Genomic DNA, 16,962 nt, shown 5'->3' with positions numbered 1-16,962 from the left:
TGTCAAACGATGGGTTGGTGAGGGGAGTGAATGGATGAGCCTCATGGGGATGTTCTGTAACCTGGGCGGGCGCGGGATGTGCATGTACTGGGCTAGGCACAAAACATCCCTAAGGAGGACTGAGGCCATCAGGCTGCACACAACGCTACCTTGGTCCCAGAGCATTCTGCATCTCTCTGCTGTTCAGGAGGGGATTCAAGATGCTCTGGGCCTAAGAGAGATCCACAGTGCACGAGGGAAAGCTTCATTTCCTGAGGCAGCAGTGTATATAGCTTTTTATTTGCTTTCATGCACTACAGTAAAACTCACCCCGGCATTAAGTATTCATGGTGCCAGAGAAACAAGTAAAATTCAGGAACGAGTAACTGCCTTTGTGGTTTCATGAGGACCTCTGTGTCTTTGCACTTCTAAATGCTGGCATAATAAATCCTGAAGTGCTTTTTTGCTCACAGCAGATGTGAATAATACAGCTGTTAGCTGGGGTGTCTCCTAGAGGAAACAATTGGCAACTCCTAGGTTGCACTGGAGGCCTGAAAAACCCATGATTTTTCCTCCACATTTGAGAAACTAAGAGATAAAATAATTTTTTTTTTCTTTTTAAATCGTTAGGCACATACAACGTAAAGACAGTCACTTTTGCAGTAAGTGTTTCGTAGAGTGCCTTTAAAGTGAAAATGCTCTGCGCAGCCAGAGCACCTGTGGGGCTGGGCTGCTCCAAGTGTGATGTGAGCATCGTGGCAGCATGCCCCATCCCCTGCGCCCAGCGTAGGGAGTGAGGGATGCCCAGGTGTACAGTACCTCTTTTCCACTCAGCAGCATTTCTGCAAGGTGAGAAAGGGGACCTGTGGGAATGCTCAGGGGTGCTGAGCCCTGTAAACTTCATGCTATAAATGCACCTTTCTTTTTCCTCATGCCCGTCTCCCCCCACGGAGATCCTGAGCAGGATGCAAATATCCTCAGTGACTTTACCAGGTTTCCCTTCTGCTTCTTCCAGCATAATCACATTCACTGCTTTCTGCTTGTTTGCAGGTCTCATTTGCAGCTGGAAGCTCAAACCACCATTTATTTTCTGTATGGGTTCCTAATCTGGAAATTGATCTGATTTTCTATACTAAATTATAAGCAAATTAAGCTAAACACATTGCATTATGTCCAGATGCATTGTGGAGCTTTCATGAAAGAGGAAAAAACACATTTGTCATTGATGAGAGTTTCTTCTTTCCTCAGTATCAATAACTTCATGTTTTCAAAAAATATAAAGTGTGTCTATAAATGGTAGAATTTTTTCCTTGGGACCAGGAGCCGAGTAGCTGGAGCTGCATCTGTCTCACATCTTTCATCCTCTCAGCCCTTATCCTTGCTATCATCCCAAGCTCTATTCTTTTGCAGTTCCTCCCCTTGCTTTTAGACACTCTTTGATTATCTGCAATATTGCATTTGGTAGTATTACTAAATAGTTCTGAAATTTTTCCTTTCGGCAACCACTTCTTTCCTTTCAAATGGAATTTTTTTCCCTAGTTGTAAATCAGCTTTAGAGCCTCATATGTCTAAGGAGAGTAAATACCCCACTACTCCAAATGAGACAAGTATTTTGCATTTCCATTTCCTGACCCATCAGGAAGGATTTTGTGCAAAACGCAGGAGAAATGTCGAAGTGATAAAATAACATTGGTTTTGTTTCATTCTCTGGTTAGACCAGCTGATGCTATGAAAAACATCCAGCACTATCCAGACTTTATAGAGATTGAACGCAAAGAGGGCAAATACTTTATAGGTTCTGCTACATTTCAATAACATTTTTACTGACTGACAAATACTACATCACCTGAGGTTTTTGACATAATTTCTTAGTTTACTGATTTAAATCTGAAATATGCCTGAAATACATTACTTTGCCAGGAAAATTTGCAGTCTGGGTGTGAGATGGACTCCCCATCTGCATTTATAGCCACAAACATCAGCTTTAGTTTCCTACCACCAAACAACATTTATTATGAGATAGGGGAAACGCTGTTCCTCTTCAAAAAAGTCTGTTTAACACAACTGATTTGCAAGATTCTTTTTTAGCTGAGACCAATTAAGAACTCTAACAGCTTAACTGGGTGCGATAATTAGCAGCCACTAAGTCCATCTTTGGGGAAATACAGCATGCTGTCCTATTTTAGTCCTACCATAGTAAGGACTGAGAAAATAGTGTAAATACCCATTGCTCTCCTGAGCAGCTCCTTGGGACGGAGAGCCTGGGGCAGAGCCCGGGCTGGGTGTGAGCTGCAGCAGCGATCTCTGCCCGCCTAGCTCAGAAGGTGTGTCATTTTGGTAAACACAGGCGATAAATTTAACTAGTCATCGTGACGCAAGCAAAAACTGTTAGCAGCCAGGGTGGAAATGCATGCTACTTCCTTCTTACAGGAAGGAGTAGGTTTATATTGATAACTCCTAGAAGCAGCCTCCTGGGCTCCTGCCGGTCGTGCTGTGTGGTCCCAGGCCGGTGGGAAGGCAGTGGCCCGGTGCCAGCTGGTGCAGGATGCTGGGGAGGCTGCTGGGGCGCGGACCCTGGCTGTGGCGGCGGGTGGCTCGGCCGGTCCTGCACCCCACCAGAGCTGCCAGCGACAAAGTAAAGGGCACTCAGGACGCAGCTTTGCAGACGGCTAATCCAGGTGGGTAGAAAGGCTTTGGTCGCTGTTTCATGCTGCTGCATGGAGGGAAAGGGTATTTGCAGGAAAGGGCGAGAAAATGACTCTTGTTCTCGTCTGTGGCTGTGTTACTGCACTGCTGCACCTCCTGGGGTTACAAATGCTCCCGAGACATGGAGCAAATTGAGAGCACTGACTAGCACAGTGCACAGGGATAAAGTTTTTTGTGTTAAATAGTCCTTCCTATGGCAGCAAATACAAACTGATACCTTATATCAGGGAATATGTTAATTAAAAGAAAAAAAATGTTCCTCCTTGTACCCAGCTGCCAGGTTTCCTGAGGAGGATCTGTGCACTTCCCCAGATATTCAGGGCTGGTGCAAGCGGCAGACTTGCACCCCTCTGCTCCCCGCAATGCTCCCTGCCAGATTACATCCACAGCTGCGTGTCCTTGTGGCAGGCAGTGCCCTGGCTTACCTGGTAGGCAGCAGGCATGGGCTGCTCCCACATGGGCAAGCTCCCTGGCATGGAGATAGCTTCTCTTTTTAATCTGTACCACCATCTCCTTGGCTGTGCCTTTGCAAACCCCTCAGCCTAGCGGGGCTGGGCTGCACGGGGCTGCCTGTGCTTCCATGGGATGGCTGTGGGTCTCCCGCATGGGGCTTTGCCCTTGTCTTTCCTGGGATGGAGCTTGTCCTTTTAGTGATTCATCCTACTGCTTGCTGCAGATCTGATTCAGACACTTGCTGATATTTCAGATGTAGCTCTCCAGGTCTCACTGGCATTCTGTAAGAGAAATAGGAGAAACAGAAGATTAAATTTACCTGGCGGTCTGGGTGCCAAGACTTACACCTGGGATTTTTCAGCCATTCACAAGTCCTGGCATGCATGAGCAGGCCTGGGGCCGAGGTCCTTCATGTAATTTCATGATCTCCATACAGGCAGGAATTGATGCTCCCCGTGGCCTGTTCTGTAGCAGCAGTGATTTCCTTTTGGCCAAGCACCAGCAGTCCAGCAACAGTCAGGGAGTTCAGGACATAGAGACTGGGGGTGTCTTCATGTCTACCCCTTCCTGCATGTCCTGGTCTCCCACAGGGCATTTCTAAACACAAGTCCCACATTTGCAAGCACAGGACACCGTAACCTAGCATCTTGGGTGCGCTTACCTGGGTGTGTGAGTAGTCCCAGCTACCTCGTGATGACCACCTGTACAGGTGTGCAATGTAAAAGCCAGGATTTGAGCTAGCCATTGCTTACCCTATTTTTGCAGGGTTTCCCTGCCACTGCCCTCATCATGGCCTGTCATTGGACTTGCTTCCATCAAGAAGAGCCAGAGTCCCTTTCTCATTGTGGTCACAGTGACAGCATGCTAATGTCATCGCCGTGGTAGTCTGGTGGGTGTGATGCATCATCATTAGAGTACAGTAACGCGGTACCCAGCTTGCATGAGAATGACTGCCAGCCTCTCACTGGGCTATATCTTAACAGACCTTGTGTCTACATCAGCGCTTTTAGAAGGAGATGCTGTTGAGGAGTTATTAGTGCTGCTGGCAGTTTGCTTAACTCCCTAGTTGGGCCATTTAAAAGCAAGATGCTAGCAGGGTGAGAGCATATTGTGGGCTTGGGTGACCTCAGGCCCATACACTCTCCCCCCTTAATCACAAAAGTTAGAAGAGATTTTTAGTTTAAAACCTACCTAAAATTAAGGAGAAAAAAAAATTAAGCAAAACTAAATAAGCTGCAAATGTAACATAGCATCTCACAGCAGCTGCTGAGTCCTTTTGACATTAGAAAGCACATTTGGCTTTCAGAATAGAAAGTGCCATTCTCAACTTCCAATCCATTTCCCCCTGTAACAACAGCTTCTTTCCTCTTTCCTTCTGTAAGCTTAGCTCATCGTTTCCTTTTGAAAAATTTCTTACAGATTACAAAGCTTTCAAAATCGACAGAAGGCCTACAAATTTTGATAAAAAGGTGTTAATATGGTCAGGACGCTTTAAAAAGGAGGAGGACATTCCCAAGCACATATCGTAAGTAGACCTGTCTGAATGATGCTTTGGCTGTGAATCTACAGATCGACACCCCAGTCTGCATTACCCAGAACTGTGCTCACACGGTGAGGGTCAGTGCTCCTCCATGCTGACGGGGCCCGCTGCTGGTGTCCAACGTAACCTGAATGTTTGTGAACATGAACTTCTTGCTGCCCTGTGAAGTGAACTGGATTCACTATAAATTATATCCTAAGTTATAAGTTTCAGGCTAAGCTGAAGTGTCTTTTGACAAACTCGGAAGTCATCATGCTAAAATATCATCCACTCTGGATTTTTGCATGCTTTACTAGTTTTTACTGAGTAGCAATTAATAATACTGCATACATTTTAAAAAGAAGTTTTTAAACCACACACAGCTTTGGTGACAGACATCTGCACCAAGTTGCTCACATCTGGGCTGTGGTTTCACTTCCTTGTCGGGGTATTTTGTTAAAGGATTGTCACTCAGAGTTGGAGACCTAATGCTTCCTGACTTGTGACATCCTGGGGGCTCCTCCAGCTGGCCTTCCCCTTGCAGGTGTAAGTAAATCCGTGGCTGGATATGATTGCTTGAATGACTCACTGCCACAATGCAGTCTCTTGCAAGTGTGAATTGTCAGATAAATGCCATGGGTCGCTCATGGAAGGTGGTGGAGATTTCCCAGCAATGGCTGTGGCAGTTCAGCTGCTTGGGAAGAGAACTCCGATGGACAGCATAGCTGTCCGCACCGGCTCAGGCTCAGCCTCCCGCTGCAGGCAGATGCTTGTGGGGCTGGTGCCAGCTGCCTGGCAGGGGGCTACAATCCAGAGGGACAGGGCTGCAAAACTCCATGCACGGCTGGGATGGGGATGTGGACACAGACTGAGTCACCACTTGCTGTGACTCTTGGCTGTGTGAAAACTCTCCATTGCTTTTAACCAAAATGTCATGCATGTGCTTTTATTCCACTGAGGGTGGCGTTGCCTGGCCCTGGTGGCGTGGTCCCAGTGTCTCCTGGTCTGTGCAGCACCCCATGCCCTGCCCTGCCACACCCAAAGCTGGGGCCCTCGTAATTCCATTATCATGATTAAAATACTTTCCTGCCCTTGTCATTTTTCATGTGTTCACTCTCATGCAATAAAAGAAGGCAGGAGAGCAGGATTTGTTATTCCTGTTGTTAATGATGACTCTTGGGAGTAGCAATACCCCACCTGTGTGGTTTGAGTCCTCCTCTAAGCACTTGCAGAAAGAGATGGCTGGAACGCATTGTACATTAACAGGCAGTTGCTGGAAGACTTGAGGATTCATTACCCAGCTCCCCATGATCTCATTTCACACATGCTGCTGCAGGATGGAAACTCTGCTCTGTCCTCCACAGGTCTGAGGTCCTCGACGTAGCAAGGAACAACGTCAGGATAAAGATTTGCTACATCATGATTGCACTGACCTTGCTGGGCTGTTTGGCCATGGTAATCACAGGCAAAGAAGTGAGTATTGTTTCTGGGTGAAGTGAACTGATCCACTTAATGTATGGTCTGTGTACACTTTCTTTGTAAATAAGCACCTGGGTGACATATGGGTTTGAGAATAAGTCCATATAAACAATATTTGCACAGGATCCATATCACTCCATTCTCCGGAGGACAGTCTGTCATGCGGAAGCACAACTTGCTGGTTAATGTGTTCCTTCTGACCCACTTTGCCATAAACCCATGCAGTGCAATGCCCTGTATCATGGTATCTCAGCAAGAGGCCGGTCCAAAGGTTGTGGAGTAGCTCAGACAACGTCATTGGCTCCTGGTCCTGCCCTGCACCTGGGGGCCATGAGGCTCCCGCGGTCATGCTCTCTAGCCTGCGTGCCACCATTGCCACCAAGAGCTGTGACACTTGCTTCTTCACATCCCACTGATGGGGAAGGAGGGTCTTCAGCCTGACTTGCACATCCCAGTGCAACCGTAAACAATTTACAGTGTAATTTTTCTGCTAATCAGAGCTCAAATGTTGAAAATTTGTTAAAACAAGGAGATACATTAACTCCTGTCACTGCGAAGTATCAAAAAGGACAGTGGGGTGTCAAAGCAAGTAGTGCAAATGTGGGGAAATTTAGTGGTGGGAGTGTGTGCATGCAATGATTTTCACCATTTCTTTTCAAGGCTGCTAAAAAGGATCACACGCTGCTGAGGATGAACATAGAAAAGAAGGCCAAATGGAGGGCTGAAGTGGAGAAAGATGAGGAAGCAGCTATTGAGAAGCCACAATGATTTGGAACAGATTTACTTTAACAGCTGGAGATAAATGATTTGCACACGTGGCATATGTACCTGTCTTAATTTAATTCTTCGGAGCTTTTTTACTGAAACTCTGTGGGTAAAGAATTCACTGCTTGAAAACTACTCCATGCAACTCCTATGGAAACTCTAACAGCTGCTTTCTGTTGCCTCTGGCTTCTGCTGAAATACAGAAAGTGTTGGCAAGGATGGATGCAGGACTCCCCAGCTCAGGACCAGCTTTTCGTGGTGCTGCTGATGCTCAGCATGGCCATGGGGCTGTCTCCTCACAGCCAGGAAGGATGTGGCCCTACACCAGAGAGTATCCCATTCTGTGCAATGCCTCTAGTGCAAACAGCCTTGGCCAAAGTGACCCAGAGCAGGGGGAATAGGAGTCTGAAATATGTTTTGCAGGCAAAAAGAGGTCAATTATGTCTGCCTCTGAGCCTGCCGCCATCACTGTCCCCTCTCCCTTCCCCAGCACCTCATGGGGTCCCATGGCCAGGGGAGAGGGGGAACATGGGCATGAAGAGGGACTGGGAAGATGGAGAAGTGTGAGCAGACCATGACGACTGATTTGGGCCAAAACGGGCTTTGTGCCAGAGGAGACAGCAGTGATGTGGAGTGGTAGTGTGGGCATGTGGAGTGCTTTATTCCTGTGGGGCAGCCCACGGAACCCACGCCCAGCACAGGGAGCCTGGCCTGGAGGCACTTCTCATCCTGTTGCACCTCACTGTCTTTTCATCTGCTTCCAGTCATTGTCATGAAAGTTCTCTAGCACTGCTTAGCTGTGATTTCAGTCAGGAGTGATTTTTAATACATGGTTTGCTAGAACTGGATTCTTTTTAATCATCATAGTTCATTAATTCATAATAAAACAGCTGTCCAATTACATCTAAACCAAACGTATCTCTTCACAGCTTCATTTAAAGTGTCACCGAACTCTTTGGGATGATGTTTAACAGATGGGAGACATCCTAATGAAGCACTGAAAGTTCCATTTTCATGACGTGATTACACTTCAGGACAGGCCCCAGTCCATGCCTGTGGGAGCTGATGGTCTAAGCCCCTGTGTAGAGCTGGGTGTGCTGAATAGGGTGCCAAGGGACATGGAGTGACAAAACCCAGCTGTCATGGAGATGGCAAGTGCTGTAACCACACTCGGCCTTTGTGCAGTGTCCTGAGCATCACACCAAGGCTTGGGCTTTGCAAGGTTTATTACTCAGACCAGCTGCACTTGTGCTCCAGGGGAGTCTGGAAGCTCCTGCTCAGGAGCTCTGGGGTTTATTGTGTCAAAAATCATGTCCATGTATTGCTGGTATGTCACTACACGAACAAGCTGCTGGCAAGGACGAGCTGGGCCATTGGCAGGCAGTCAGTAGTTGTTGGGCTCTGGGACTCCGTCTCCTGTGCCTGCGGTCACTGGGGAACTTTCGCCCTCCAATGCTTCCTAGGAGCCCTTTTCTCCATGTTGCACACCTGTTTAGGGTGAGCGTGTGTGAGGGGGATGTTACATCTGCCACAGCTCGGTGTTTGAAGTCCTTGTTTCCAACTCACAGCAGCGTGCAGTACAATTCACCAAAAGTGATGCCTGCTCCCTGTAGTATTCCTCACAAAGCACATCTCAGGGAAGTGAAAATAACGGTCTAGGACAAGCACAGAGCGAACAAGTCTCTGCTGAGAAGGCATTTTTGCCGGCACAGGTAATACAGGCTTTTTCATTTTACATGACCTGGTTTTCTTGGTTAGTGCAATAAACCTCAAGAATTGCCTCAAAGTTAGTGTTTATTTGGAGATAAACTAAAACACCTCTGGTCAGGCTCTCAGATTATTTTTTTTAGTTCTTAAATGTCTTGCACGTGCCCTTTTTGAGAAGGCACATGTAAAACATAAAGGAACCTGTTTTGATACTTGTAAACAAATCCACATCCATGTTCTGAGCTTCCCTGACTTAAGCAGGAAAGGAGATGACCATAACCACAAGAGCAAGCAAATTAATTGTGTCTTATTCCACTCCCTACTCTGCACTTCCCTTTGCCTAGGGAAAAAAAATTCTTCAGGTGTGAGCTATTATCAAATCCTCTTAAACAGCCTGGGTCTCTGTTGACTACTGCATAAAGCTGCTGCATCGCACATCATCATTAAGAAAAAGGAAGAATCAGTTCCTCATTCCTGAGCCACTGATGATGAGCCACTTCTGGCGATCAGATGACCCAGATGCTTTTGGGTTCTCACAGAGAGCTACAGCTATTATGTAGAGAGTAGTTCTTTGCTAGTCCTGGCTACATGATTATTCGTTTTAATATCATAATATTCCTCCCAAAATCAATCACACTGATTGCTGGCTTGCACTTGGTCAGCAGCGGGGGCCTGCTGGCACTGGTGTGGCACAGCCTCAGCTGGAGCCGTCCCCTGTAGTAGCTGGAGATGCCAGCAGAGGACGTTGCACTCCTGATGCCTCTCCAGCACTGGGACTTACCACTGGTTGTTAAAATCCGTTTCCATCTGTGTTTGCAAAGTCCTTTGACTCTTCTCTTGAAAAGCTTCTAATTAACACAGCTTCCTGAATTTCTAATTGACTAATCCTCACCTTAGGGTTGGGGCTTTTTTTAATTTCCCCTCCCATCTCTATTGCTTCAGTGTCACACCTGATTGCCCAGTCATTTATAAAAAGGGTGGGAGTAGTTACTAGGTAGGAGCTATTCTTCCCTTTTTAATAATGTGCCCTGTATTTCCCCAGCCTGGCCCCAAGGGCAATGCGAGGGGCTGGCTTTTCTCTGAAGCAAGGGATGGAGCTAAGAGTGTGCTGGTTTGCTCGGCTGCTCGGGGAGACTGAGGGTGAGTCCTTTCAACTCTCACCTCCTTGTTTACTGTTCTGAACTAGGAGGAAAGAATACTTGCTCCCTTTTAGGATTTTTGCCGTTTTAATGAACTCTATGCAAATAGTTAACAACGTGCTGGTGGCTGGTGCTGTAGAGATTTGCATTATAATAACAATTATTGGGGAAGATTTCCCCGAGTAGCTGGAGCTGATCTAATTCTGCTTCCATTAGTCAGTGCTGCCGTTCCTCCTGGCTGTGAGTTAAGGTTATTGTCTACCATTTTTTGAAGTCTCAGTCACTTCCAGAGATCAGCTTCCCCGGGAAGCCAGGCTGCTGCGGGGCAGAGCTGGGTGCGCCGAGCTTTCTTCTGCCACTGCGGTGAGAACAAGCTTATACGGGAGGGTCTGCTTTGTGAGCGTCCCAGTGCCCCAGAGAAAAGGTGTGAGATGGGGAAGTCTGAGCTCAGGAGATTTCAGTCCCTTCCGTACTCATTTTACCTTCCTTTTCGACCTGTTCAGGGGGTTTCTAGTGACACTTGTTTTCTTTCCAGCCATCTGCTGTGGGCAGCTATTCTGCTGGGATGCAGTAAGGCTGACATCATCCTGCAATTGCAAAGGACTTTTTCCCTGGATGCAGATGAAATCTTTCCATTCAGAAATATCTCATTTTAAAGACTTCCTTGTTCTTTCAGTGTTTAATCTCCCACTAAGCTGGGAAACTGCTGCATGTTTTAAGGCTGAATGCTCCCAGCTTCAGCTTCCAGGTATTGGACATTGTCTTCAATACGGAATATAAAACATCCCATCTCAAGTCTTTCCTGTGTGTAACCAGTCACCCCTCAGCTATCGTTTGGAGATGGATTCCAAATGATGTGTTCAAAACACCTGTAGTTTCTAACCATTGCTTGGTGGGTATCACTGGCTTAGTGGCCAATTAAGTGATTGATACTACAGTGAATTTATTCCTGTATTAAGTGATTTACTACATTAGAGCCTCTTCATAAACAATCCAAATACAATTTTTGTTTGGTTTAGCATAGAATCAATAACCTAGTACTTTTGCAGGAAGAAAAGATGTAAAACCTTTCCAGACTTTACTGACTACCATGGAAAATTAAAAAGCACAGTGGTGATGGATCAGAAGCTTGTTCTCCTCTGCCTATGCCCAAGGTGCCAGCACTGTGGGACTGGCATGGCCAGCCAGTGGCTGCAAATCTGCTTTTGTTCCTGGGACTGACAAGGGTCAGTTCAAAGGAGCTTCAAGGTTGAAGGTCTCCTCTGGGTGAGGAGCAATGATGGTTTGGATCTGTAAAGGGACCCGCTCCCTCTTACCACAAAGATCTTTCCAGCTTGCAGCAGCCTCATGCTTTCTCCTTTGCTCAGCATCCTTGCAGCACGTAAGCGCTGGCTGCTGCTGGCCTGCAGGTATCTGGGGGTCCTCATGCCCATCATGATTTCGGAGATGGCTTAAACACCACTCTCCTATTTGGGTTTGGCACAAAGCTGTTCTAGCCTAGCAGGAAAGCAAGAACAATGTTCAATGATTTGAATTAATTAATGGATCATTCATTAATGCATTGGGGTAGCATTAAAGCAATTTTCCATGGTTAAGTAATTTGATGATCTTTAGTGCTGTATGATTGACTGCAAAACCTCTGTGGCAGTCATATGATAAGTAGGTAGCTCCTGAAGGGCTGTTGAAGGACCCGATCATTTAATTTCCTTGTTTTGCACAGGATCTGGACACAAACCTCATTGGTCTAGCTGGCTCCACACCTCGTCTGTGCACGAGACAGCTTCCCACAAGGAAATCTAAAGCTGGGATCTGACCCTTTTGCAGCACTGCCTTTCCTCATGAAGGGACCTTGAGCTGTTTGTGGGAAGGGACTGCTGTTTGCTGGGTGTGTGAGGGCTTGCCAGAGAGGTCAGTCTGGAACAGGATTTCATAGGAAATAGTTGGGATCACTCAGGATTTACGTATGCTCTGCAGCATGAGCGGAGTTATCAGAAACTGCTGGTAAAACTAGATGAGAAATCTGAAGGATTTGCATGCCAGTTTGTAATGCGCTTCTCCCAGATGACTTATGGTCCTGAGACTTTTTCTAAATGAAATGGAAACTAAAATAGCCCAATAAATTAGTCATATGCTAATTACAATCATTCCTAATGGTTCATGTTTCTGTTTCTGCAGAATGCATGAATGGAAACACAAGTCATGTGGTGCACTGTGAATTGCACCACCATTACACTGAACTCGTAGCTCCCCAGTAGATATTTTATCATTGTCTAAGCATTGTCCTGAAAAAATTTCTAACAGCAGGGCTATATTCTTTACCAAGGACATCCATTAGGGCTGTAAAGTTGTCATTAAAGCAATGCTGCTTTAATCTCCAGAATGCAGTTTCAGACTGTACTAAGGGGACAGAGTAAACCTTCGAAGGCAGGTAGTTAAATATCCCAGCATTTCAGTGCTCTAAGCCCCATGAAAGAGAAATTTTACCTAACAAACAAACACCAATCCAAAGCAAAAATACAACTATTGCGTGTTGTTCTCTCCCACTCATTTCCTTTTTTCTTCTCCCAAGAGCTGCTGTGCAGGTGGCACAGGGGATGCTGTGAGCTGGGGACCGCTGGGCACCTGCTGCTGCGGCGTGAGCCCACGTACAGGCAGTTGGGTGCTGTGGGGCTGCCAAGCGCTGCACAGAGAAACTGCAGAAATGGGCAAGAAGCTGCCTGTGCGGCTGTGGTATCTAATGTGCCAATTCCCACAGCCTTTCTGTAGCTGCTGATGTTTAGTGTTTGAGGACTTTTTAATCTACTTGCCTCTTGTCTTTGCTGAACGCACCAGGGAGGGATTCTGAGCTCGTTTCAGGTGAAGTCCAGGTGTCTGTGGACTTCCGTGGGTGACAGCTGGATGTGCAAGTGTCCCCTGCTGCTATGAGGACACAGGTGTCCTGCCAAGGTGGGCTCTGGGAGTCGCGAAGGAAACTGCACAGAGCGAGGAGCAGAGACAACCACTGCTCAGATGGCGCCTTGCATACGGCTCCCCAGAGGCGGCTGATTCTCTCACGGTGTCCTTTGCTCTGGGCCAGACTCTGACCTGGCACCTGGGTATTCTGTGGCAGATGGTGCCATCCTCCCAAAAGCTAGGCTGTGAGAGTCCAGCTGCTCTGGGTGTCCCCGGGCAGCATCAGCTCAGATGGCACAGGTGAAAGCTACAGTCCCATGACCTGGGACTTTCACCAGCCCATGGAGTGATGGGGCTGGCAATGGAGTGGGTGCCCAGCTGTGGGGGAGCGGAGCGGTGCATCCACCCTGCTGTCACATCCTGCCTCAGCTCAACCCACAAGGACAGGCAGTTGCTGTGGTTCATCACCCTCCAGACTTCCTGCAACTCATGAACTCTGCAATATTAATCAGGTGGGGCACTAGCCTTCTTTTAAAGAAATTCTTAATGTACAGTGACTACCTTAGGGCTGGTCTTACTGGGGAAGAACTAGGACAGAGTGTTCAGCAGAGCAGCTTGAGCCCAGATATTTTATTTTGCTTCAATTAGCCAGAGAGAAATAATAGCAATAATTAAAAAAAAAATCCTGGCAAAAGTGTGCCTGCATGTGAGCCTGAGTCACCCATCTCCAGATCTGCTTTCCGTGCACAAAGTTATGCACCAGCCTGAGAAATTATTTGCAATATCCCTTAGGCTTTTTCCTTTACACATATATTTACATAAAGGAAAGTAAAATCTCTGCAGCCTACCTTTTTCTCAAAAGTAGGTTTCCCTTGAGACAGAGTGAAATAGTGTGGCTGTCTCATCTGAAGGGCCAATGGTGTGAATTTTGCGTTCAGCCCCATGGAAAGAAGCTGACAATTTTGCACAGGGAAGAGGCAGCCAAAAATCTACTTCCCTGCTACTGGGGGATCTAATCCCTGCCTTCCTGAGCAGCTCCCAAAGCACATCAAAAAGGCAGTCAGTACCATGCCATCCCTTTTAGAGGTGGGGCAGTCTGCACCCTTGGGGGCTGCCCTGAGAGGGTGCAAGTGCAAGTGTGGGCTAGTACAGGCATCACCATTTTATGGGCTTGTTTTGCTTTTGGAGCTGAGGACTTATGATGAGTGAAGTTTAAGGGCTGGGATTTGGGGTGCTGGGAAGGGATCCCTATCACGCAGGGGCCTGGAGATGCTGCTGAGCTCTGTGTAAGACCCTGCTGCGGTGGCCAGCCCCTGTGGGGCTCCCCTGGGAGTGTACCAGAAAGGGTAATAATAATGAGTGGTGATATTTAATATGTAAAATGGCAGAGTGCAGAAATAGTCACAAACATGGAAGGGATACAGGGAAACAGCCCAAGGGTCACACGAGAGGAAGGAGACCTTCATCCTGCTCTTCTGACTCCCTCCTCCCTATTAACAACATTTTCATCAACAAGGAAAAGTGATTTGAGTTGCTTTTACACATCTGCCAGGGATCATGACCTGGAAATTAAGGCAGCCTCCCATGTGCGCTTGTCAGCCCTCCCCTGGAGGCTTGGCCGGGGTCTGGATGCTCTCATGCAGCAGTTGGTGCAAGCTCAGTGCTTCCAGGCTAATGTGCTCCCTTGCTGCTCTGTATGCAGGCATACTTCTATAAACAGCAATAAAACCATGTACTTAACCAATAAAACAGGCATAGGAGCTCTGACATCCGAGCATCAGAGCTGAGATAACAGCTCTCTTGGAAACTAACCCTCTGTGTAGGCTGAACTGTTATGATTTCTAACTGTACAGCTATTATCCTCCATTATCCCACCCGCTGTCTCGTTACCCTTGCCGCAGCGTGTGCTTTGTCATACACCAGCTTTCAGCCCACAATTAGTGTCCCTGAGTCCCCAGCACTGACTCCCCTGGCTGCTGTGTGGCTGGGGCAACTTGGGCGCTCGCCAGCTTGCGGTGTTTGGCTGGGTGTCGCTGTTATACGCTCAGGTATTGCTGAGCATGAGATGAGCTGTGTTTGCACCCTGAGTTTTCCTGGCAAACCTGGTTCCCATAGGGAAGGTCTCGGGACTGTGTGCACTGCTCATGACACACATCGTACATCCTGACTAACAACGTACTTACGCATTTTACCAATCAGCTCACGTATTGGCCGAGAAAGCATGTTGCTGAAGGGGAAACCTGTCTGCTTGCTGTAAAATGATGTGTTTAGATCAACTGCATGCTGTTTATCTGGCTCTACAAACCCAGGCGCAGTCTTGCAGCACTGGTCTTCCAGAAACGCAGTCTTTGCTCTGGAGAGGTGGAGGTGCAGGTAATGACTCATGGTATGAGAAGAGGGAGTCAGAAACATGAGTTCATGTAAACTGCCCTGCTAAGAAGTGCAAACTTGTATGGCTTTGAACTACGAGCCTTTTGGTGCTTAATTTTGGAAGTGTAGACCAAGTGCCTTAGAAAAAGGAGGATTTCGTGGTATGCATTTTGGTGCAGTGGATTCTTTTTGTAATACAAGCAGGGAGCAAAGCACTGGGGGACTGTAGGTCTGGGCAGCTTGGTGCCCAGATGGAGAACTCGGTGCCCGTGGCTCTGCCTGCTGCCAGAGGGCAGGACACAGCAGCGCTGGGTGCGCTCATGTGCGTGTTAGTGCTACCACACGCCCTCCAGATTTGCTGCTGTAAAAGACAGTGACTCCTTCCCCCCGCTCCCGCTGGGGGTGGCACGGCTGGTGCTCGTGGGGACGAGAAGCAGCATCGCTGTGCAAGGGCTGAGCCGGGCACAATGCGGCCTGACACACGGCTGGCAGCACCTCCTGAACCCCTCCTGAGGCTGAGATCATGAAAAAGCCTTGTGAGCCTCTGGACAGGGGGTTAGTGAATTTTTTGTGGCTGAGGCCCTCCTGCTTCACCCTAGCTGCCAGCTGTGCCTGGGACATGGTTTTGGGCACTGCTCTGAGCTAGTGACCTGCCACAAAACCAGGAGTTGTGTCCCAGGGCTGCATCTAATCTGTAGCTCTGCCCCACCTCAGTCCACCCGTATCAACCTTCCAAATGCTCTGCTCTTATCCAGGTGGCATCCCTGCAGACCATCAGCCTTCGGTCTGGGGTAGGACTTTTCTGGTGGACCTTGCTGGGCTGGCTGTGGTGGCCAGCTCAGGGCAAGGCCACTGCTCTGGTGCACATGCACCAACACCCTTCTAGTTACCCCCTGCCCCTTCCCCCCTTCCCCTTTCGCCCCCACCCCCCATCTCTTGTGAGAGTAATGGGCCTCCTAGCTACATTTTAAAATGCAAAACCACAGCCTGACATTTATGCTGAGTTGAGCTTGGTGCAAGAACCACTTTAGAGACTCTGATTTTAATTGACTGGAGAATAGCTTTTAACCTAGGTTGAAACTAGAGGTAGATTTGCATAACAATTGATCTAAAAGTTCCACTACCTCCCACAGCCAGAACAAGGAAACCTGTTTCTGCTCGGTTTTATACTTTAAGTGCTTCTAACAATGGAGCAATTCAGTGTTTAAGTACAATTTTCAGGCTGTACAACAATAGCCTGCTGCAGAGAAAACTCCCTCCTGGCATTTCCTCATTTCTCAAGTTCTGCTTGGGGGCCTGAGCACAATTTTAGTAAAAACTTCCTCCTCCTTTTGGCTTACCATTCTGTTACTTGTTTAAGACTTAAGTAGTTCCAGATTATACTGTTTTAATTCTTTTTTCTTCTTGTGGCAGAAAAAGCCATTAAACTCAGATTCAACTTCAGGCACATGAGCAAAATAGCTTTTATTAATGCCTTTAGCTGTGATGAGTGAGAACTCCAAGCTGTCAGCTCTATCTGCAGGAACAGTCCCGATGCCATGCTCAGGTTTTATATTAAAAAAGGATGAGAAACTGCACGTCAACATGTCAGTGAAAAGCCGTGAAAGTGAGAATGCACAGAGCATTGTTTATTAATGTTACATGGTTCAGTCAAAATGTGAAAGCTGTCAAGTGGGGAGGATAAAGTGGGGCCTGAGTTTCTATCCAAGTCAGGCTTTCCAGTCCCCATTTGACCAGGTTTTTTTCCTTTTTCACCTCTCCAAGTAGGAAGCTCAGGGTCCAGCTGAACAGCTGTTTATGTACCTCCTTACATCAGCAGATATCAGTGCCTCTCCTCACTCAGATTACCTCTACCGCTGAGCAACTCTCTCCAGGCTCTTCCGTGATTTACTGGCAACCTCCTCCATCAGGTAACAAAATCCAGTTTCTGGGTGTGGAAGGGACTTGCTGAGC

The 16,962-nt window shown here is 47.5% G+C and overlaps 1 protein-coding gene across 1 annotated transcript; it reads left to right on the top strand.

Moving 5' to 3' along the window:
* The first annotated feature begins 2,338 nt into the window (after window positions 1-2,338).
* LOC104040560 (protein FAM162B) lies at window positions 2,339-6,954 on the top strand. The gene is made up of 4 exons (XM_009512513.2): window positions 2,339-2,657; window positions 4,558-4,663; window positions 6,022-6,130; window positions 6,797-6,954. Exons 1-4 carry the CDS (start codon window positions 2,525-2,527, stop codon window positions 6,902-6,904), a joined length of 456 nt encoding a protein of 151 aa, XP_009510808.2. The 5' UTR covers window positions 2,339-2,524; the 3' UTR covers window positions 6,905-6,954.
* Window positions 6,955-16,962: the final 10,008 nt, after the last annotated feature.

Source organism: Phalacrocorax carbo, chromosome 11 (assembly GCF_963921805.1).
Source record: "Phalacrocorax carbo chromosome 11, bPhaCar2.1, whole genome shotgun sequence".
Taxonomy (NCBI): domain Eukaryota; kingdom Metazoa; phylum Chordata; class Aves; order Suliformes; family Phalacrocoracidae; genus Phalacrocorax; species Phalacrocorax carbo.
Note: the sequence above shows the minus strand (reverse complement) of the source record. Positions and strands in the feature narration are given on the sequence as shown.

Bases quoted from the DNA above. Each gene is read 5' to 3' on its own strand.
- LOC104040560 (XM_009512513.2), top strand. From the start codon at position 2,525: ATGCTGGGGAGGCTGCTGGGGCGCGGACCCTGGCTGTGGCGGCGGGTG. The intron at 2,658-4,557 runs GTGGGTAGAAAG...AATTTCTTACAG, and splicing joins TTTGCAGACGGCTAATCCAG to ATTACAAAGCTTTCAAAATC. The intron at 6,131-6,796 runs GTGAGTATTGTT...TTTCTTTTCAAG, and splicing joins TGGTAATCACAGGCAAAGAA to GCTGCTAAAAAGGATCACAC.